The sequence below is a fragment of the Chelmon rostratus genome, chromosome 3 (genome assembly GCF_017976325.1).
Source record: "Chelmon rostratus isolate fCheRos1 chromosome 3, fCheRos1.pri, whole genome shotgun sequence".
Lineage (NCBI taxonomy): Eukaryota > Metazoa > Chordata > Actinopteri > Chaetodontiformes > Chaetodontidae > Chelmon > Chelmon rostratus.
In genome coordinates, this window is record NC_055660.1 from 26,872,805 (window position 1) to 26,897,201 (window position 24,397).

General features: G+C 41.7%; 1 protein-coding gene across 1 annotated transcript in view; it reads left to right on the forward strand.

The window, feature by feature from the left end:
- The window catches only part of sorcs3 (sortilin related VPS10 domain containing receptor 3), a 185,787-nt gene that overhangs the window by 53,385 nt on the left and 108,005 nt on the right, over nucleotides 1-24,397 (forward strand). Inside the window, exon 2 of the mRNA XM_041965059.1 lies at nucleotides 22,536-22,603. Coding sequence (XP_041820993.1) covers nucleotides 22,536-22,603 — 68 coding nt within the window. The remainder of the gene's footprint in view (nucleotides 1-22,535; nucleotides 22,604-24,397) is intronic.

Here is a 24,397-nt window from a genome sequence, read left to right on the forward strand (position 1 = left end):
TATATAACTTCAAACTGTGTGTAATATAGCTATTATCTCTGAAACCCTTGGTTTGAGGTGCTGTGAATAAACCACTGAAGACTCCACAGATAACTGGGGCCAATAGTGTCTTTCTGCAAATGTTTGCTGAAAGTTACAATGGGGAAAACATCTTTTTGTGGATTATAATCTTGTTTTGTTTTGTTTTTTTTCATTATTAGCTTTGTTGCCATTTTTAACATTTGAGTATTATCAATCTGTTGATCACTAAGTTGTCTCAATGTTGCGTCAATTTTAAAAACGTGGACAGGCCGTCAGAACAGTAAGAACCAAGCAGCTGGTTTTTGGACAAATTGGAGACAATTTAAGCCTTTTTTTCTTCGAGAGTATATGTAGAAAGTTAATAATCGCGATGGGATGAAATATGACTTCGAGAACGTTCCCCGGGTCAATGGCAGAAAGAAATAGTTTGATGTTAGAGATGCTTCTCAGTGTTTAAACCAAGAGCGATTAACCCTTCTACCCTGGTCCTTCAGATTTGAATAAAAAAGGAAAAACTCACTTAAGGAGTGATAACAGTTGCAGATGTAGGTTTTCTGTTGCTTTTCTGTGTCTGTCCCTCTCTTAGTCATAATGTTATGGATGTATTTTGACTAAAATGTTGAAGTTATGAATTTTCCAAGAGAAAGTGAAAAAGTATTGAATTATTTTAGTATTATCTGTTTTATGTAATTACCAGTCTATCAAAGCCCTGGTGTACATCAATGTTATTGTTGCTCAATGTTACTGACAAAGGTTGCTTGATGATACGCTTGCCTATCCTGGGGGGCCCAGCGCATATTGCAGTTGAGCCCCAATTAAACCCCCTCCCTCACCAGCTACATAATGCCTTATGTGTGTGCCCTATTCCCATTAAGTACAGTGGAAACAGCAGACTATACATGGCAGCATCATAATCCAACCGGGGATCCAGAGACCAGCCACTACTCCCCTGCTGGAATCGTAACTGGAACCGTTATTTCTGATTATCAGCTAGTTTATAGTAATTTGATCCAAAACACAAGAAAGAGACTTTAGGAAGCTGTACTTTGGCATAGTGGTTCTTTGAACTAAATGCTGCTGTCAGCATGCTAACATGCTCACAATGACAATGTTAACATGCTGATGTTTAGCAGTCATAAGATTAGTTTTGCAGGTATTTGGTCATAAACTAAGGGAAACATGAATATCTGTATCAAATTTCATGACAATCCATTCAATAATTGTCAGGAAATGTCTCTCAGAATCCCAAATGTCAACCTCAGGATGTGTCAAAATATGTCTAAATTGTGACATGCTCAGATGTGAATGGAGATTATTTTGACTTGATCTATGTGGCTATTGTGGTTCACATGCTTTAAAAGGTGTTTGACAGTTGAATTGTAATGTCTGTAAACTGAGAGCAAGATTTTTCTATAGATGTAATCTCTTACTGTTTGCTTTGGTACCAAGAAATGTAATCAGGAGGCACTCTTGTATCATTTTGTTGCATTTACGGTGCACAACTTGATGCCATTATATGATACAGCGGTTAAATTACAGTGATACTAGAGATTAATTTATTGTATATAGAATATCATGAAGTGATGAAAAAAATCCTGCTCTGACTGTATAAAAGCAGAGTCAGTCATTTCCAGCACCGTGGCAAGTATCAGAAATGAAAGCCCAAATGAAGCATTGATTTTAGTGGGAATTGCAGCTCTGTTTCAGCTCACGGACAGACAGAACACATTTCCAAACATGGAGTGAGTTTAAAAATGTACACTTCTCAGCTTTCAAGGTCCAGCGGCTTTGGTTAATTGATTTCCACAATGAACATAAATTCCTATTTCCCGATTTATAGCAAAACAAGTGCTTCCTGTCTTCTCTGTCATAGAAAGACATGCAGAGTCATGGCTCTGAGTTTTTTTTTTTTTTTTCCCCACCAGCTATATTAAATGTTTTGTTTGTTTCTCCTGAACACATAGCTCTCTTGTGTTTACCATAATTCAACAAACCCCCTTTGGCTGACAGCCAGTATTTTAGCACATATTTTAGTAGTTGAACATAAAATGCATGAAATGCGTGGCGACATTTTTTTTTTTTTTTCTCAGACGTGATATTTGTGGTTGGAGGCAGAGCTTGTCATGTGGCAAACGATCAAAGATTTGTGGTCTATGCATACATATACTGGTCTTTCTGTGTGCATTCACCGCTCATGTGTCTGTCTGTGTTTGTGTGTGTGCATGCGAGGGTGTGTTTGGGTGTCATGGTGTTGTCTGTGTGGGTGGATGCTGTGGATGCACAGGGCTGTTACCACACTCAAAATGTATTAACACTACAACTCAAGACAGAAGTGCACTGACTCCAAGTCACCCTTTTAAAAATTAATTCAACTTCACAAAATCACACTCTGGTCAAAACAGCTTGTAAGATGTAGTTTGTGATGTGTGAAACACCAACCTCCATGTTTTGAATTCAGCTTTATGGCTGCTGTGGTTTGTTGTTGAGGAGTGGATCAGCTGACCTTGGACCTCCATCTCCACCTGCTTCCATTATCTGGCATAACAGGGGGGTTGATGCTACACCTCAGCTGAGCTTTGTCTTTCTGAAATGGACTGGATCAGGAGCAGCTGATCAGCACTAATTGCTGTCACTCACTGTCAGCTGGCATACCAATTTGTCCTGGTAATGCATCAGACATGGACCCTGCTTTCCACACAGCTGAGAGTAGCACAAGAAGCACACTAATGCTAATTTGTGATGAGCAAGGGCGTGGACAGCCATAGGAACAGTGTTTCTGTTTGGTTTTCATTGGAGTGGCTGCCATGTTCGAACAATTAATAACAACTAATGTTCCTGAGATTTTTAGCTTTTCTCGCTGTGTGGCTGTAAGGGGGAGCAGTGTCACTCCACCACTTTGTCCCAGACTGAAATATTTCCACAGCTGGCCAATTGATCGGCCTTCGTGCCCTCGGCCATCCTCTGACTTTTCCTCTAGTGCCACCAGGTTGGCATGTTTGATCCAGTTTAATGTTTCCACAGCTAGTGGCTGGATTTCTGTGAGTTCTGGCTCAGACAGTCATGTGTCCCTCGGATGAATATTTGGTAATTTGAACTTTGGTGATTCTCCGACCTTTATTCAAGGGCGATTATCATGTAAAATTTGAATATGTCCGATATGTTGGTTTATTACTAAATACCTGCAAAGCTAACTAGCAAACTAACACACTTAACCCCTTGACGCCTGAATTTATTTAGAAATATATTAAAAAATTAATTCTTTGTGTTTTTGCTTTCAAATTAATCCTAAATTATGAGGAATTGGTTAATTTTTGTAGCACATACAATAGATATAAATGATATAAATTTAGGTATGATGCAAATTAGTGACAACATGCTTTAATGCTTGCATTTAAGCATTATTGCCTGTTGTCGCTAATTTGCATAAAAATACTTTTTTTTTCAAAATTCATAAATGTGCATCATAATAGCCACAAAATTGGCTTACAACCATTACATTGCAACAACAACACAATGGATGTAGTTTTCACTTTGACCGGTCCGACGGGAAACCAGTGCTTGAAAAGGTTCCTAGGTGTGTGTTGAGTATGCACAAACCGGCATTAGAGGAATGCATGCGCGATTCGGCTGCAATGTGGATTAAAGCTGATGTGAATTGGCGACAATCAGCATTAAGGGGTTAACTTAGTTGATAAAAATCCTTACCTGCTAATCTTTAGCATGCTAACATTGCCATTGTGAGAATGTGAGTGGGGTGCGGTTGCATTGCATTGCATGAGCCCCTAATCCATATTCATAACTTGGTACATTCATTCAACATATAGGGATATTTTGTTGTTCTTTTGCTCAGATTATTGGTGATTTACTTTTGGTGACAGTCTGACGTTCAAATGCTACGTGCCAGCTTACACCGGCTACATTATTACTTATTAACACTGTCTGGCTGGCTTGTGTTTTACTGATGAAATGGCTCACATGTGTAAAATTAAAGTGCTATGCTAAAAGAAAACTAAACCATATTTTGAGGTCAAACGAACACACGGTTATTCACTTCAGTCTAAGTGAGACACGGTCTCTGTTTCCATATCCAACTCCGTACACTGCAATCACCAAAGCTATCACTGTCTGCTGCCAAGGTCTCAGATTTAACTGAGAAGAGATGTCAGCTTCTGGAATGGTAGACTCAACTCCAATAGTCCTCAGAGTCTTGTGAGAGTCAGTAAAGTCAATGAAAGCCTTGAACTTTCAGACAGCATGAAAGAAATGAATGCAGCCGATAGAGATAGGAGGCAGGAAAGTGGCCAAGAGGGGAAAGATGGCTGGAAGAAATGCAGGAGGGAGGGGAACAGTACAGGGGAACAGAGAAAGAGAAGGAGGATGGTGAGAGAAATTAAAGAGAGGATAGATATGTCCTCATTCAGCTGGCAGCGAATCACTATGCTTCTGAATTACACCTGATCCAAGAAGTGCAGTCAGTTCTCTCCTCTGAGAGAGTTAGGGCCTATAATCTTCCGAGTTGATAATGAGAGCTCAACCTCAATGATACATCAGCCCAATGGAGAAACTTAACAGCAAAGGCATCATTCTTCATTGCAAAATCCTGACACTTTTATTACCTCGCTTTTCTGAGGATCCCTATTTATAGCCTCGCAATGCTGGTATAGATGCAAAGAGAACGGCAGCCAAGAGAGGCAGCTAGAAAGTACACGCATATACACACAGCGAAGTTCCACCTCTAGCATTTAGATCTAGCACTGTGCAAAACTCGAGCATGCAAAAGACATTTGCTTATAAAGCAGTGCAATATAAAGCTATGTTGGCGTTTTCACAGTCATGAATAAAAATGGCTCCACGTGCAGAAGCCATGCATCTTATTTTGCATTCAAAAGGCTTTTTGTGATGCTGATCAATTTGGGGAAAAAAAAAAAAAGATCAAATGGATACTCTGTTCCCACCTCTTTCTCCTTGATCTCCCTCTCCATCTTGCTCTTCCTGTGCAACAACAACAGCAGCAGCAGAAGTAGCACAAGCATGCTTTGCTTGGTGTTTCTTTTTTTTTTAATTTCCCCATCTCAGTGGCTTCAGAAATTAGAGATTCATTGGCAGCATCCACTGTGTCTCGGCGGCTGACAGAAAGAATAAATGTGCTTCTCTTTGTAACGATCACTTCAGGCCTTCGCTATCTCCCCACCAGGCCCGAAGAAAGGCAAGAAAAGCACAGAAGCAGGCTCTGATCGAGTCTCTTAATGAGACCTAATGGTCCTAATTCCCTGCGTCAATAGAAATCCTTTATTTTCTTTCTGCATTCAAGGCAACAAAGTAGATTATGTTCCCACAACAACAGGAGGTGCGGAGTGATTTTTGAGCTTTTCACACTGAGAACAAAGACAGCTCGTCAGATTCAAGGACTGTGCAGTTTACTGATTGTTCCCCGCATGAAAAAGATACACCATTTAATCATTTAAGTGTATGACAACCAAACAGCACGGGAAAATCAAATCTCCTTTTGACTGGGCTTTTCTTTTTCCAAGAGCAAGCGAGCATTTACAGGATCAGAAGATAAAGAGAAAATAATACAGTTGTTTAAAATTGTTTCATTACAAAATTAATTTTGCTGTTAATTCATCTATACAAAGCCCACTCAGGTTGACATTTGACATGCATATGCATTGGGAAGGTCTTGCTTATTTATTTATTTTTCTTAAAAATTGACGTGAGATTTTTCTTTAGCTTTCAACAGTTTCTTTTTTTTTAATTAAATTAATTCAGGTGCCTGATCTACTTTTAAAAGTCTGTCACACTGACATCCAATGTGCACATTAGGGTGTCTGATAAAACCAATGCCCACGCTGCTCTAAACAACTGATGCTTTTTAGAGTCTGCAGGCAGATTCTGCAAGGGGACACTCGACTGGAGGCTGACACCGGCTGTCATATCATCAAATGAAACGGTTGGTTGCTGCTTATCCGTAATTCATTTCCTCTGTGTACCAATCATGCGGAGCCGCTCAGACGCAAAACATATCCAGAGTAGCTTCCCTGTAAATGCTAAAATACAGTGAAAATAGAATTAAAATAAATATTTGCTCATAAAATGTGGTAAGGACATCTAAACCTCATAACACCCTCCCCTCAGCACAGAAGGCTGGCGGACACAGACTGTCTGGGATGTGGAGGGATAGAATTGATCCTGGCACAGCTGAACGGTGAACTGGATCATGTTGGAATCAAACAGGGATGTGACTAAGCAGGTTTCTCACGTTGTCCACATCCCAGCCCAGTCACACATCAGAATGTGTCATGGTTACATTGGTCCACAGTGTAAAATGCCTGAGCTTCACAATAACAGCTGAAAAATTATGAGATACTTTTTTTCTGCTTATTCTTTTCTATTGTCCTACAGCCACGTCACCTGATGGTCAAGTTTATGGGTGTGAAAACAAAAAATATGATGGGTATGTCTGTCATTCTCAGTCTCGGCCTTAAAATGCATTTTGATATCATTTTGACTACAAAATGTATTTTCGGTTTTTATAATCTTTGCTCAATGAATGTGTATGATCTTAGTTTCGTAGTTATTGTTAAAGATTTTTCACATCTTGGCAGAAAACAGTTTAAATGCATTTTCTGTTATTGCTAGAGTGATTTCTGGGCTCTGCTATCATTGAAGCCATGTAGCCTGGATGTCTGAATGTTGTCTTTGTGTTGTGTGTTTATCTGAGCTGTGATGTTATCTGAGTTATGTTAAGTACCTGTTTGATGAGGTTCTTTCAATAAAAAACAAAGATTTTAGAGCTTCAGATCGGCTTCAAGGTCCGGCCACTTCCTGGAGCCATGACGTACCCCTGACACACGAGGTGCATAGCTGTACAATGTAAGGTTTTCTTTTAATGATGTCCTCAACCTTTCCTTCAGTATTTCTCCTTTCAAAGTAAAGTAAGATTTTTTTTATTTTTTATTTTAGTTTAACAGAAGGCTAAATTATACATGATTTTCAGCCATGGTTGCTATGGAAATGAAGCTGGTCCACTTTACATTTGCTGTTAGCGAAAAAAAAAGTTATTAATAAAAATAAATAATAAAAAAAATAGTTATTTATTCCAATTGACTGTTTTTGTGTATAATAATAATAATAATAATGATAATAATGATAATAATAATAATGTATCTGATTCGTGATGTGGCCATGGTGCAATTTTTAATGCATTTGATGTTGAGTTAAGTTTTTTTTTTATTAACTTTTATTATTACTTGAAAATGCCGCTTCATTTTCTCGTGTCATCTAGCTCAACTTGCTGAGGTACAGGCAACCACAGAATTATGGGATTGCTCCCAAAGAACTGAAAAGTTGCATCGCACAGGTACTACTCTGGTAATGATGAGCAGAGAGGCAAATATAATAATTTAATATTTATTTTTATTACGTTTTGGCCAATTTGTCCTGATAACATCTTCAGGGGTTGTAGCACAGTGTAGATAAAGGCTTAGAAATGAGAGGAGAAAATATATTTTTATTTCATGACAGAAATATGCAAAAATAGAATAAGAAAATAACAAAATAGAAATGAATATGCATATGAACGGACACAAGAGGGTTACTGAATCAGCTATGATTACGAAAAGTTTGCTTTACTTAATATACGATGGACGCAGGACAATAGAAAAGAAAAGGCAGAAAAGAAAAGCATTTCACCATTTCAGAAAGTAATACATTTTTGCACTGTGGCCAGCATGTTTATTATACATTTTGATGTGAGACTGGTTTGCATTTCCTTATCCCCAAACATAATTATAACCAGAATAAGGCGTAACAGCTACACTAGTGTGTGTGCACTGCAAAGGTAGTAACTGGTAGATGACATGATGTTATTGAGATGACTCTAACACGAGTTAAATTCAGTGTAAAATGTTGTAAAACGATTAGCATTGCGATAAGATATTGGGATGAAAAGATGAATGCCCTCAGGGGCACCAGTGGTGTAGGGTGGCCCTGAAAAGGTCTGGATGCTGCAGCATTTTCATAATGATTGAATGTATCAAGGTAAATGTATCTGATGCTGACGAGAGATCATCTAATGCTCACCAGAAGCACGCAGGGCACATGTGAGTGTTACAGTGTCTCAGCCGTAAATCATGAGCAGTGCTGTGCATTTGACTTGATGTCTCATAAAACACTGTTTGCAGGTTGCACCAGTTTTACATTACAACGTGGGATTTTCTGTGTGCATCTGGCTCCTCTTTTCCCTTGTTTTCACTGATAAGCAACTCGTGTGTCATGTTGTTGTTATTCCTACAAAACTTCATTATAGATTGGGATCAATTTTCATCTTTCGTGTACATTCCGCATCACACGAACACAGCGATCTGGGCGCTTGCAATTCATTTTGATAAGTTGGCTCTTTTTTATCAGTAGCATTTGGAAACAGAATGAAATGGGCATATAGTCTCATCTTCTCCCTACATCTATGCTCAATTGAATAACTTAGTGAAAAGTGTGATGGTCAAAATTAGAGCATGAACCAATCCAATCAGGCTTTTATCTCTTTTTCTCTAAGGCTACTGGATGACCTTTTCTTCCTCTAATTGGTTTACGGAAAGTCTCTCACAGCTGCACTGAAGCTTGGCTAGATAAGTACAGGCTGTTTCAAATGTCTCTTTATTCCCTCGTGTGAAGACTGAACTTGAAGCAGTCATTCAAGCAATGTCATGCATGATTTAAAGAAGATGTTGCTTTTCATATACTGTGAAAAAAGCGGAGTGCTTTTAAGTTCATTGAGGCTAATTGATCAGCTTATTAAATCAATCAGAATCAGATGTCTTGTGAGGAAATTCCAAGTGGTTTTGTGTGGAGCTGCATAGTTTTGCAGATCTCAAGTCATTTTAAAAGGTCAAATTATTCTTTCTGGCAAGGCTGTAACACTGATCAGGTAATCGCGTCCTTGTGCTTTAAATCCATGGGCCAGGTATGGACATAACGTTGTTCTACACTGCTTCTAGACATGTTGAGGTCTGCTGGACTGGGTGGTTAGCATAGCAGTATTTTGCCAGATTAGTTTTTATAATCATGCAGTCATCTAACAAGATAAAAAGAAAGACATGTAAAAGTCAACTGAAAGCTGAAAGGTAGAATGACTTGGCTTCTTAAATTTTTTCCACTTTTTCCACTCTGTGTTATATCGACACATTTTCCCTTTAGTGTCGCCCTTATTTTCATGTAGCAGGATTTCTTTTATTTCTGTGGGGTTTTGGTTTTGGTTGATTACTTGAAAATGCCGCTTCATTTTCTCGTGTCATCTAGCTCAACTTGCTGAGGTACAGGCAACCACAGAATTATGGGATTGCTCCCAAAGAACTGAAAAGTTGCATCGCACAGGTACTACTCTGGTAATGATGAGCAGAGAGGCAAATGTTCAGTGTACAGTGACAGGAAAGAAAATCCTCAAGACTGCACATTTGCACCGGGGTAAATATAGCGACCACTCTTAGAGGGCTCATAGAATCCTTAGTTATAATGCATAACTATCCTTATGTGCATTGTGACACTTTCACTACATTTTAAAGTGAAGGTATCTTTTCGTAAGTTCCGTGTTAAATGGGGGCGCTCAGCTCACCTGGTTGAGGTAACATCCCCATGTACCATCCTTGGCAGCAACTTGGGTTCCATTCCAACTGGGGGGGGGCCCTTCTGTCCTTCCATTCCTGTCTGTCATTATCTGTTTGCAAAAAAAAAAAAATCTTTAAAACCTATGCAAGTTTCAGCTATGTCAAGAAACATCGAACATCAGACTCCAACAACACCTGTGCTATCTAGTCCGTGTGTGAACCAACACAGTGTGCTGCTACAGATGACCTGCAGCGCTTTTATTCTGCATATTGAAGCACGTAGCTGCTGCATGTTCTTGTCATTACTGTGCTGATTATTGTGCATAACAACAACAGGTTCTCCGGTGGTCTACCTGCTTTACTTCTGCACATGTGGTGGGCATTTTCTGCTGAAAGCTGTTTCCAATGATTGCAGGTAGCCATGTTGGAAGAGAGAGAGGCACAAACACTGGTGCGGTCTCCGGTGACCAATGCCATCCCCTTTAAAGCCGTCATTGCGTAATGTTTATTTGAGAATGCAGAGGTCTCATTATAAGAGACAGCACATCCTGTAGTGTTTACAGTCTTGGCTAACCTTTAACTCCTCCCTCAGTGTTTATGCAGGGTTTTCTTTGGGGACCTGCAGACCATGAGCCTCACTCTAGAGTCCGAGCTGACTCTCAGAAATGACTCACTTAAAATCCTTGGTTGTGAGGACGCCCGACGCTAGGAATGTCAAAATGAATAATGCCGTGCAACACATGGCACCAACTGTTTTGTTTGCTGGGCTACTGTTGTTGGCACAAAGTGATGCCCACTGCCCGTGATGGCGCCGGATGATGAGTTGAGACATGCAGGCGTTCTGGAGCTCCACTCCCGAGCGTGTCAGCAGGACTGGGGAGCAGCGCTGTCTCTCTGGAACTTCACCGCAGTGACAGTTTGTGCTTTCTATGGAACTATGCTGTTTGATGGGCCAATTTCGCAGAAATGGACTGAGCTTTTTCGTTGAGTAAAAATGTTTCTTTTTGTTTTCTTCCTCACTTCAGTGGTGAAAATACCTCCAGGAATAGATGTGATGTCCGTCTACAAGACACAATCATTCAACAGAACACTTAGGATTTAAAAGGGATTGTATTTGCTGCCAAGCTTTTCATTCCTAAATCATTAATTTAGCTAGTACAGCACATCATATCATGTGTCATTATGGAAATCCCCTTTACTTCTACACATTTCAACCATGTGTTTATTAAGGCCTTCAGCTAATCTCTCTGACGTCTTCAGATGTGATGTGTTGAATGACTGAATAAAAGTGGCTCCTTTTATTTTTTAGCCATTTTAGCAGCATTGCCAGACTGAAATATCTCAACAGCTATTGGATACATTTGGTTCAGACCTGCATCCCTCCCTTTAGATAACTTGTGATTTCTTCACGTGAAGAACAAGATCTGCTGAACATCAGCATTTAGCCATTATTACTGTGAAACACCACTGAGCCCAAGTACAGCCTCACAGAGCTGTGAGCGTGGCTGCAGACTCTTGTGCATGTGGGTCATGAGAGATGCTGAAAATTAGCAGTAAGCGACAGAGCAAAGACAAGCAAACAGTTTGCTTTTATCTGTCCCTTCATTACAAAGTTTTTTCACTATTTAAAAAAAAAAAAAAAAAACGTCTGGCCTGAAATGATTCCCCAATCACGCTCCATCAGTTAGGTGAAAGGCATAACGGTAATGGAGGCTGCGCCGGGGCGGCATCAGCACTACACTCCTGTGTCTGCTAACCCAGCATTGTCACAGCAGATGTCAGTGTAAGCAGCATCTGAGCCATCAGCGAGCTGGCTCGTGTCGAGCCGGGCCGACGGATCAAGTGCTTGATGGATAACATAATGTCCCTGAAAGGACAACGTATTGCAATTTTAATTACGCCCAGCTCACTTCTGATGCTTTTAGTGTGGCTGCAGTGTCGAGCTACACCTGCAATAGGTCCCGCCCCGTCAGCGCATGAGGCAGGAGACGGCGTCAGAACAGGAGAAAAATGTATGTAAGGGTTTAGGACAGAGCCTGGTGTTAATCAGCCGTCCCGCTGTCTCCACACCGCATCACGTCTGAGAGGATTCGCAGTGCCACAGGAGTACGCCTGCAGCTAGAGCTCTCTGCCTGCCTCTACTCTCGTCTCCTCGGCTCCTGCAGACACCAGAGTGGGTAAAATTATCAGAGCAGAGGAAGACTGAGGAAAAAAAAATAATAAAGTGAAGACATAAATGGCAGAGTCTGGCTAATTCCTGTCCCTCGTTTGCTGAATAAAGAGCAATGTGTCCGTCTAATCAGAAATGATGTGCCTGTGGTAACATGAGAGAAAAAAGAAAACATATTCAGGCTCACAGTGGTGGACGATGACTCTGATTAGATTACTAGGAGTGTCTGGACCTTCAGCTGTCAGGGTAATTCACACTCTGAGAATCAAACCTAGCAGCCCTTGTTGTGATAATGGTGCGCAGTGGGTCTTTTTGTCTTGATGTGAAGCCTCTGAGAAAGGTGGACATTCACAACAACCACAAATCTGTGGCTGGTGACACGTCACACGCCGACTCTGACTCCCCTGTGCTCACACCAGCCAGTCCCTCGTGCCTCCTTGCAAAATCGTTTCTCACACAAAAAAAAAAACTGACCATTTTCTTGCCAAAAGCTGGGTAATACAGAATATTTCCCACTCACACATTTCAGGCAGGTGTCTGTCACTTGTGAGCCACAGACCATCAGCCCACCCGGCTCCCTCTGGCAAGGAGTGCATAATGCTCCTGTCAGGTAAAAACTTCTCAATTTTTTTTTTTTTTGTGGCGTTTTTACCATAACTTTAAAATTACATCTTCATCATCGTCTTCTCCACATGACAAAAATCACCTGATGCCTTCAACACCCTGTAGAAGAATATTTCATGGGAAGATTTTGCACATTTTTTTTTGCTCTGCCAGCATTTTATCACTAAAGCACAGTGGCTGGTGGTTCTGAAACCCGAAACCATTAAAAGATATTCACAAATCAGATTTATTATCCTATATCATCCTTTAAAGGGGCACTCCACCAATTTCACATCAACTCGCTGTGAGGCGTGCTCATCGTGTTAACAGTTTTATAATGTGTTCTGTGGCTCTGGAGGTGCTTTCAAAAGCCTGAAAAAACGACTCTGGCGGTGGCATCAGGGTTTCTCCGGTCAGGCTCAGGGGTTTGGAGCTTTAACATGTGGCTGTTTTTAAATTTCTTCCATTGAGTTCATTCAAATCACAGTGAAAACACTCTGTTTTGGTAAAACTAAGTGGAGGTAAAACCACACTGAAACGTGACTCATACTATACAGGTCCATCAGCAGTCTCAATCGAACATTGTGATATTATAATGTTTCATTGCAAGACGTGTAGAATCCATTTTTGGCGGCGGATCCATAAAAAGATCTACAACTGAAGATTTCTTGACCTCTGCAGCATCGATTTAGATTTTTGATGCATTTTCTTTTTGTAATCTCTCTCTCAGAGGTCTCTTGGGGGGGGCTGGGAGACTGTTGGTTTTGGCACATACCACACACTGGCATTGTCTACGGTTCAATTCCTGGCTGAGGACGTTTGTTGCACGTCATGCCCCTCTCTCTCCCCCCATGTTTCCAGAGGCTCTCTGCACTGTCATTCTCAAATAAACAGGCAAAGCAAAAAGCCTAAATTGTAGTGAAAAATGAAATGTACAAAATACTATATCTAGTGGGGGTTCAACTTGGTTTTAATATCAGATAAGGAAGGGCTTTGTGATTTGTTTTGACCATTTCTACTTCTTGAATCATTACGCTCTTCCCTTAGGAGAAAATGTTGCAGGATTCAACAAACAGTACTGTACATACTCGCAGGCTGTATTGGACAGCATCTTATTAGTGACATTCTGAACTCTTCCTGTGCTGCAGTCCATTCTTCAGCATGAGGTATCTGTTGCCTCCCATACACACAGCAGCCACTGCCCTGCTTTCTAATTAGTGAACATACAGGGCTACACTCTCGTAAAAATAGTTCCCTCCGAGAAAAGAACATTCTTTGAACATCTTAACCCTCCATGTATCTAATGTGAAGATGCAGTGGAACAAAGAAAACTGCTTTGCTGCTCCTTTGTTTTATTGTAAGAAATGCAGCGTTTTAGCTTCACATCATCTGCGTTAGCTCATGGGATTGCGGGGTGTCCTTTTTGTTTCACTGCGATGTCACGCTAGTCTGCGTCTGCGTGTCAATAAAAACTTCCTCTGCGTCCATTTCTCTGTCTGTCTCCGTGTTATGTGGTATGATGGGGCAAAGTCAGGGAGTCGACACAGTCTTTGTTTTTATTGCACCCTTGCTTGCACTGTGATAAGCTCTAACCCCCAGTGCAAGCTCCACCGCCAGCCAGATAGTGCTTGCTTCGCTTGACTTCCTCAAGAGCTGGCCTGAGAGACAGATGCACCATGGGAAGGAAAAAAATGGGCAAATAGAAGATCTTAGTGGCTGGTGTCCTGCATGCTCTTGAAATGCCTAAAATAGCACATGCAAATGGAGACTAATAATACGATCGCTGACGACTTGGAGGAGCAGCATTGTTTTCCTTTGTTTGTTTAAGACAGTGTAGATTTCCTTTTGCATCTGCAAATATTTTTTATTTTTAGAGTTAGTTAAGCCTAATTAGGTGTTCGAACGAGGCTGTTGTCTCACCTTATATTGTGAAGCCGGTTTCATGCATGAAACATTCTGGGTGAACTCCAAAGAAGATGAAACAAGGCAAGAATAACTTGAAAATGCAGATTCATATCTGGAAGGACTGTCACTTCTTTCTTTCTTTCTTTCTTTTTTTTTTTTTGTTTTAGATGAATCACCCGTCAGTCTACTGCGATCATTCAAAATGGCAGCAAAGGTTAAACCTAACAGCTCAGTATCATGCTTCGCATAGAGGCAGCCGGCTCATGGCAGTGCAGCAGAAAGTAAAGTAAAAGAAATCACTTTCCAGTTTCCTTTTGACGTTTGGTACGTTTCAGCGTTTTCATATCACCCGTGCCAGAATATCCCTGCTTTTGACAAATTATACATCCTGTCTGAAGAAGATAGCAGCAGGTTTCTCTAGACTTTCAGAAAACTGTGGATCCAGAATGACTGGAGCTCTGCAAGCATTTGTAGCTGCTCTACAGACGGCAGTTGTTATGGTAACGTTTCAATCTGAAGTCTTTGAAGCGGAGGTAGGATACAGTGTACTTGTGTGAAATAGAAGCACTGAAAACTTTTTTTGGGGAGGGAATGCGCAGCGTAGTATAACAGGTTTATCTCAGTGTGCTGGGAAGGTTATTCCACCCGCAGTCTAGAAGTCCAACTCGGCCGATAAAGCAGATAGGCTCGCAATCTCCCTGCCGCCATGCAGGCCACTTGATTGGTTTATCAATTGACCTTTCCCTCACCTTGTAGCACAATATTGATCCTCCAGCTCCTTTTTGAATGCCATGTCAGCTGCTCAAGCAGAAACTTGTGTTGCGCCAGTCAATGATAAAGCAACTCAATAAAGAGCTTTAGCTCCGAAATGATATCAGTCACTTGAGAAGTTGAAAACTTAAGCTACTAGGGGGGAGAGAGTGTGGTTATTTATGACACTTTTGTAAAAAAAAAACTACCATTATGATAAGATCTCGGTTTTCCTACAGCCAAAAATGCTCATTGGAACTTCACTTGGATGTTTGAGCTTCACTGTGCAGAATGATGTATATTTGTGCAGCGTTCGCTCTCACATTCATCTGCTGAAGCTTCATCTCTGTGCTTAGCTTTGGTCCGATATGCAACATACCAAAGATGACCTGGTGACCTGGAAGCTGTGTAGCACATGCATTGTGAATTGACTTTTCAGTGAGGTATGCACATTTCCATGTAACTAATTTTTCTGTGAAAAAAATAAAATAAAATAAAATAAACCTTGAAAAAATTGACATATAGCTAGACATTATATGTCTTAATCCATATCTGGTTAAATGATGTAAATAAGACTCGTGGTGAAATGTACTATTTACACAGCCATTCATCATTCATTTATGTCACAAACAGCCCCCTCCTGTGGCTGGAAAGAAGGTTAATTACAGTGGAGTTTGTGGGCCAGAAAACAAACAAAAAAAAATGATACAAAACAGACTAAGGTGGGTGATAGGTCGTATTTCTCCGTGGGTCCGGCACCACGAGTGACCCCTGTCACATTTTACATAGTCATGTGATTCTTTCTTCAGATAAGAAAGAATGTTGGTTCATGCAACTTTAAAGATTTAGCTGCTAACCCACACACATACTAATTAACAAAGAGTGCATCGAGACAGCATTGGACTTAGAATTTCACTCCAGAGCTACAGAAGATATTCTATCATTACCCCGTTATGAAAAAGAAAGATGGAGGGTCCTTTTAAGTAGCACACTGACTCCTGAACTGACTGTTTACTGAACAGGCCACAGCAGACTGAGATGGTGGAAGAGAGAGACGGAAACAAAACAAGGCAGACAAGTAAAAGTAAAAGATGGGGGGAGACAGGGAGGAGCATTGGGAAGAGATAACCAGAGGAAAATGACAGAGTGAAGGAGAGGAGCGGAGGCTGGTCATATTCGGAGGGGAATAAGTGAAACAACTGAGAGCGTAAAGATAAGAGGGAGGCGAGAGGACTAAGAAAAACCAAAGGAGACCAGTACACGGGGAAGAGGAAAAAGACAAGCCCAGATCAACGGAGATAACGTGGGTTTAGTGGGGAAGAGTTGGTGAGGTAATGGAGGGGTGAGATGTGGCCGGCGAGAAAAAAGGGAACAAGGGAAAGACAGACACATGACGGACGCAATAAATGAGAGAAGACCTCACTCCGTGGAGGCACATGAGGAAGGAAGGAAATAACAGAAGGCAGGAAGTGATTCAGATGCAGAGAGATGGAGACACAAAGCATGAGGGGGAGTGTGAAGAGGCAGAGTGACAGAAAAAGAAAGAAGGAGGAAGCCGCGAGGAAGCGGAGGAAGTGATGTCCAGAAGGGGCACGGCACTGCGGTCTTCTCCCTGGTGTGGCCTTGATGGGACTATAACACGCCAACGGCTAGCAGAGACCCCGGTGGACTGCCTTTACACAGGCAAACAGGACTTACATCTTTATTCGTTTCCTTTCACCCACAGACGGCCTTCATCTCGGAAGTGTTACGTCTATTTAATAATACTGATAAGTTAATTGCAACATTCAGAGTGGTGAGCTCCAGCTGCCCTGCAGTAGTTAAGAAGCAGTCGTGTCTGTTCGTGCCGAAAAGGGATTATTTCTCTTTCTAGATTGTGTTTATATGTGCGTGAATAATGATGCGTGCATGTACAGTAAATCCATATGTGATGCTTCTGCCTGACATATTACCTTAATCTGCACTGCATGTTAGATACGTAAAGCAGAGAGGCTCGTCGGCAGTGTCTGCCACTGTCAGAGACGAATGCGTCACACCTAGCCCCGGCTCTCAGAGCGCGATCCTTTTTCTTCTTCTCAAAATGCTCGCGTTATTTAAGGCCCACATGGACGCTAGGCATTATTGCAATTGTGGGATGCCGTGCACGGATAGCTCAAGGCTCCCAGCTACTGTCCTGCAGAACGAGCCTGATGGCGTGCATGACTCAGACGCCGTAAAGATGTTGAATAGTTATAATGTTTGAAGGACAGGAGTTTTGTAGCCTGGTGAAAACAGGCGGAGAGTAAAGTAGGAGGAGGTTCATGAGCATTGACCTGAACCCTTTCTTTCTTTATCTTTCTTTTCAGAACTTTTCAGAACACTCATTTCATGATTTAATGATTAAAATGTAGGTCATCAGAAAAAACCAACATGTGTTGCTGGATTTAATGCTATTTTACATATCCATAGTGCCAATCTGAAATTAACATGCTATTATACGATTCACATGTCTGTTTGCGAGATATTATTATTTCTTCTTCAAAGAATTTGCAGACGTGATGAGACATTTCATTATTATATAAAGATGTTATAGCAGACGTTTCAGCAAATGCTTACACACGTCCAGAGGACACAGATGTGCATTAGCATTCTTAGTCATCCAGGTTTCTCTCTCCGTTCACCTCTGTTTTGATCTGCATCAGATATTGAAAAGTGGGCGGAGTCACCGTCACTGAGCTTCACAATGGCTCTCCAGAAACTTGGCGTCATCAAGACTACACCCATGTTTTGTTTACGATTATTCCTAAACATCTCCCTGTGCATTTATCCATTTACCATTAAGTCAGTAGCTTCTTCCTCCCTCGCGGTCATGCCAGATAGTCTGAAAGGATGTAGTGTTTTGACGTCAACTGGTAATTCTGTTGCCGCCAGTTGACTGTGTGTCTCATAAACAGTTCTTGCCAATTGACAGAATAATTGCTCATTGCTACTGAGAGGCTTAATCACTTCTAGATAATGATCAGTTCCGGCTGCCATTTTGGTGTCGACTATCCTGACGCTTGTTTGCAGATTACTAAAAGCTTGTTTTCGGTCGTGTGTGAGACTGTCAATACTGGAGCACCATGACATTTTGCAATCAAAGGCACGGAGGGCTCTTTTGTTCAGAATGCAGAGAACAAAGAGGACTTCTTTGAAATTGTTTGAGGTGAAAAACAACGTGAGAAGTTTTATTTGTGAGGATCCACGTGCCGTGGACGTGGATTCAAGTGTGAAATCCTTTGTTTTGCTTTGATCAGTTGCTTTGATGGCGCTCGAGCTTTAGAATAGAGTAAAATGATTTATGAAGCAGCAACTGAAATAATGAGGGAAATGAAATACATACTGCACAGGGGGAATGTAATTTAATCTGATCAATCTCACGCTAACTCTCTCGTCCCTTTTTCATGTCATTCTGTTTCATTCTGTTCACCGAACTGGAATTTTTACTCAAACAAATTAACAGTAGAATTAAAACCACACAAAATACGGCTTTTTTTCTTTTCTTTTCTTTTCTTTTTTTTGAGGATTGCTCCATTTCAAGGGTCTGAATATTACATTTACATTAATTGTAGATGTTGCAATCTCAGACCACGTCTGCATATTTTTTATATAACCTGGCTCACTATGAATGATAATACATTCAGAACCATAACTAAGCATTTTATCCATGGAAATGCAGTAGGTAGGTTTATCAGTCAGCGTGCTGACATGGCACCCACTGCATTCAGAACTCAACTCAACAAGCCACATTCTCACAAGTTTAACTAGGACCGTACTTCACCACCTAAAGTATATTTCCAAAGTTAAATGCATCCAGTCTGAATCATGCTGAAAAACTGATTCGTGCATTCATCTCCTCTAGGCTAGATTCCTGTAATGCCCTTCCTGTGGGACACCCCAAAAAGACTGTGAGACGGCTCCAGCTCATTCAAAATGCTGCAGCCAGAAACCACACATGTTACTCGTACACTCAGATCACTTTACTGGTTTCTGATAAAACAGAGAATTGATTTGAAACCATTGCTCACTGTCTACAAATCATTCAGTGGTCCAACTCCTAAACCTGGTTACTGCTTACACACCCTCAGCTCATCATCAGAAGATCAGAAGTTAAGCTGGTGAAGGTGCATTCAGCCTCTATGGAACGACTCTTGGGAAGAAACTGCATGACGATATAAGATGTCCAACAACTGTATCATCTTTAGACCTACCTGCTCCCTCAGGCCTGTGGCCGGCCAGTGCCTCCATCTCTCTCTCTCTCTCTCTCTTTGGGCATGTGTGGGTGGGTGTGTTTATGTTGGTGGCTGAGCGGGGGATGTATCTATTGTCTTTTGTATCTATTTAAATATGTATTCATGTTCTATTTTATTTTGATCATATTTGTTGTGTGTGAAAAATACTGAGCTCGTGTTGGATGAAATGTGCTATACAAACAAAGTTGACTTGACATTCGGCATGAATCAACACATTCATCCACTGCTATTTAAAGAAATCAGTTGAATTTAAGGGTCTTGCACTACCTGACACTGAAGGCGAAAACTCTCCAGCTCATGAGGCAAATTAAGCTACTGGTCTGCAAAGACTTGAACATTTTTTCACATAGCAGTCATTAACATTGCCATTAGCACACTATGAGCTGAACCAATATTCAAAATTGTGTTTGGCACTTTGACTTGGTCTATGAGGACAGGGGGACATTTAGTTGCGCTAATAATATGTTTTCACCACAGTTGGTTAATTGCTGAGGCAACAAGGCTAATGCAAGTGCAATGTGACTGACATTTTGATTTAATAATTGCAAGTCAGCTGGGGATTCAGACGGGGACAGCATGCTTGAAGAACACACTCTATCAATTTTTGTGTGCTGCAAGTTTGTCCTTCCATTACACCCGCTGTCTGCCGAACAAAGACCGTGAACATTTGTGACCGAGCATGTAAATAAACAGTGAGAAGATCCGCCTTGAAGTCCCCGAGCCTTTTTCATTCAGGTCTGTGTCTTAATGCATTAAACATCCCTCAAAGAAGGCTTTTGAGGCTGGCTTAAAAGATGTTTTTGAGACGCATTTTAAGATTTTCTTAAGAAGCATTTGAAGAGACAATGGCGGTCTCTCTTTTTTCCAGCTGGTGTCTTGGTTGTTCAATGTGAAGTTCAGATTCAGACTGTCATGTGGGGATGAGACGACTCGTGTCTGTGTGTCACCCCCCCGAGCAGATGAGACCACACATCTGACAGCACAAAGCCCACAGGAGCACACACACACACTTTCTTTGAGACTCCCTCATTTCTCCACTGGCACACACATAAGCACTTCCAGCAAAATAGGCTCCCAAATACACACACGAACATACACGCATGATCACACATAAATCCAGTTTTTTATTTGTGGTGCAAATCGTATTCAAACCTGCCCTCTCCCTGGCGCTACACTCTTGCTTGCCCTGAACTATATTTTCACATTCTTAGTGGAAGGAATCCTTGGGCATGTGGCACATCTTCCCACAAGAACCATCTAAAGGTCCCTGGTGCAGGCCTGGCTTCCTCAAATGGCTTGTGGGGATGGTGAGGCTCAGCCAGAGGTGGAAAGGTCCCGGGAGTCTGCAGGCCTGGAAGTCAGAGCTGCATAAGGACATGAGTACACTGGTTATTTTCCAGTTTGTACAGAAATACAGTTTTGTCCAGTCGAGCCCTGAACCCTGATGCCTGTCAGAGGAGTCAAAGCTACACCTCTGGCGTCCCCTCCCAGCCAAGTGACTCAAGTCAAGCATGTCAGGTCGCTTTAAACAAGCATAAGCTTGTTGCGCGGAGGAAAATGCAAACGAAAGACGTGGATGCTAATGGGCGAGAGCAGCAGTCATTTACTCAAAATAGGAAAACAGTGCAGCAGACAACACATGGACTGGCGGATGAAAATAACATTATTATGTAAAGGATGTTTCTCCCACTGAGGTCGGGTCAAGTGTGTAATAAATGCAAAACAATTGTGTGCGTGTACTTTCCTGTGTTTTCACATTTGCCCGACTCATTTCATGGATTTCACCACGTGGTTAAAGTGTAATAAACAGAGGCCACAGAGTCTCCACTCTGGAGTGGAGTATCACAGCTGACCAGCGAGCCTGTCGCAGCAGACTTGGCCTTCATGTCTTGTGATTCGCTCCGAGGACTTGCACAGTGCTTATCAAAGTGCCCCGCCTGCTGATTATCGCTCCAAAAGAGCAGAGACCAAAGCTGCGAACACAGAGAGTGTTGGATCAGGCTTTTCCACGGGGGCACGGATGGCAGCGTGCTCCATCAAGAGAAAAACTACGTTTCAAAGTGGCATACACAGCATTGGTTACACAGCACTAATTATGCAAAGCACTACCTCCCAACATGTTAATCTATTACTCCCAGAACCTTGTAGTTCTTTCCTAACTGGTGATGAGGGGACAACGGAGGTTATTGCTAAAGCAGTTTCTTATTTTGTCTGTTACGGGCATTAAGAAGTATTATTAGTCATTTTTGTGTGAGGTAAAGAAAACACAGTATTGTTTTCATTTCATATTTTTTTCCACCACCATACTTAACAAGGAACATCCATTTCACTTTCCACCGCTTATTCAGTTGCAGTGGCAGCAGCCTCAGTAAAGTAGCAAAGGGATGTTGCTCTCCATAGTTGCATCCTCCAGCTCTTCCCGGGGCAATCCCAAGCCAGACTGTAATACCTCCCGCATGTTCTAGGTCTGCCCCAGGGTCTCCTCCCAGTTGGATGTGCAAGGAGTATCTTCACAGGCAGGTGTCCAGGAGGCATCCTGATCAGATGCTTAACTGACTTCTTTTAGTGCAGAGGAGCAGCGTTTCTACGCCGAGCAATTAATAGCTCATTGTTTTAGAAATGCACTTATTTGCCTTCTTGCTGAGAGCTAGATGAGAACTTATGTACTTCTGGTTGCCTGGCAACCTCACACTGACAACCAGACTTACAGAGGTCGCTTTTATTCAGATTGTACAATCAAGATGACCCGCCGTCTCTATTTTTTAGCTAAGCTAAGCTAGCTGGCTGCTGATTGTGCCGTTGCATTTGGTGTACAGACATGACAATGGGATTGATTTTCTTATATAGCTCTGAGGGAAAAAATGATCATTCTTTCAGTCTTTACCCAAAGCTCATAGCCACAGGTGCGGGTGGGAAAGGTTGAAGTTGGAAAGTAGGTCAACTGGCATCGAGAGCTTCAGGCTTGGAAGTCCAGTAAAGCATTCGCTTCTTCTCTGTCGTTGTGTTCCATCTCACCCTCACTTGTGAGCAAGACGCCAAGATACGTGAGCTCCTTCACCTCTGATCCTGGTGTTAAACCAGGCTAGTAAGGGGCAATGAAGCAGAAGTGATATTCTTTGATGCCAGTCTGAATTCTGCTGCTGTGGAGAATTCACTATTTACTTCAATTGCCTCATACAAAGATTGTAATGGTTGAATTCCCTGTCTTTACAGGTGATCCTGATTCTAACAAAGCTGTACGACTTCCACATTGGCAGCGTCACTGAGAGCACTCTGTGGAGGTGAGTTGAAAGATTTATATTCTTTAAATATTCACCAGTAGATGTCTTTGAATTTTGTAATGCCAAAGGCTAGAATTAGCCTCATACCATGATCCTGTGATTCGCTTGATGTTTGTATATTCCAGTGACTGAGAGCATCTGGCTTGACCCACTTTGGTAAACCATTAAAACAGATGCTAGGACTTCTTCATCGCATTTCCTGCACAACTCTGAACCATCAGTCTCTTTTCCCAACTCTCTGCAATCACGCCGTGTGCCCTTTCCTCACTCGCTCCTGGGGTGCTTTGAACAGTATGCTCTGGTGTCATGCATGGTCAGACAGGACACTCAGGGTGGAAGATGCTGTTTGCCATGCTCTTGTTCTGGTGTATTATCTGATGTGCTCCCCTTCCTCACCCCTCCCGGGAATAAAATAAACACACGTACACATGCAAACACACTCCGGAATCAACAGGAGCGCTTGTAAAGACTAAAAAATATACCAGCAGAAGGATGGGTAACACATCCCCGATGAGTTGAAACTGCATGTAACCCATTTTCAAATCTGGATGGATTGTGTGACACACATACAATTGTTCCTTTGTCTGAGATTTAGGGTGACGACACACACACGGCAGCATCATCCTGTCAAAATGTGGCCAGTTTTTCGAGGGAAACAGTTTACTTTAGGGCAACGGGTCCTCTCGGGTTAATTCACCTTTCGCCAAAACCCTCCCTGGGCAGCAGCTGTCCAGTCATATAGCTTAGCAGCTGTAACTAGGCACAGTAGGTTTGTAAAGCTTTGGATTTCTCCAAATGCTGAAGTAGTGTGCATGTAATAAGAGTGATACTCTACATTTAAATAATTCGGAGGATGGTGCCTTTTTATAGCTCTTCCAAAACCCTAAATACAACATCAGAAGTGTAAGGATTAAATGGTGTGTCTGTCTGCTCTTACATACGTTTCAGTTGATAACATGTCTGCATCTGTCTGAAACATATCTCCAGTTCATTCCTAGCATGAAGTTTATGTTAATGTCTGCAGCTCTGTCCTGCTCTTCAGTGAATTTGCAAGTTTAAACACCAACCCCTATCCAACGCTACCCAAGGTAACAACACATAATCATTTGCAAATCATCTTAAATGTACAGCATGTAGCCTTCAAGTGCATATATATATAAGACCTCTTTTAAAAGATTGTCATTATAGCTACTTCAGCTAGCTCGAAAGTACAAAAAAGTCAGCAGTGGGAGGCATTTTCAACCCACTGAAACTAACCATGGAAATTGACAGTCGCCACATTGAAATGAGAAGGCTGCTTTGTGTCTGAAATCAGGGAGCCATTGTTTCAGAAATTGCCTTGAGAATCCAGCGGTAAATCTGAATCCGTTATGATTGTAAACTGCAGCACGCGCCGTGCAAGAATGGAAAGTTTAGTGGCGACTGTCACCGAGGGCGGCACAGCTGAGCGAACAGGCAATTCGATGTGTCAGAAGCTTCACGCTTTTCTGTAATGTGCTCGCATCCTAGCTGCGCGTCTATAAAGTGATTAAAAGAAGCCATAAGAAGAGGTACATTTAAGAGAGGGAGCCTGAGGACAACAGTAGTTACGTGAGGAAACTAGGAGACAGATTTATTTTGCTTTTTCATTTGGAGAAAATAGAGCAAGAGTGATTTGTTTATAAGGACATGCAATCCCGTGTTTTTCATTCACTTCAAATTTGCTTTTCGACTAGCCCCCCTCTCCAGTGACACAATTCTGTACTTGAGTATGCAATTACTGGTTCAAACCCCAGGTCTATTTGCCTAAAAAGA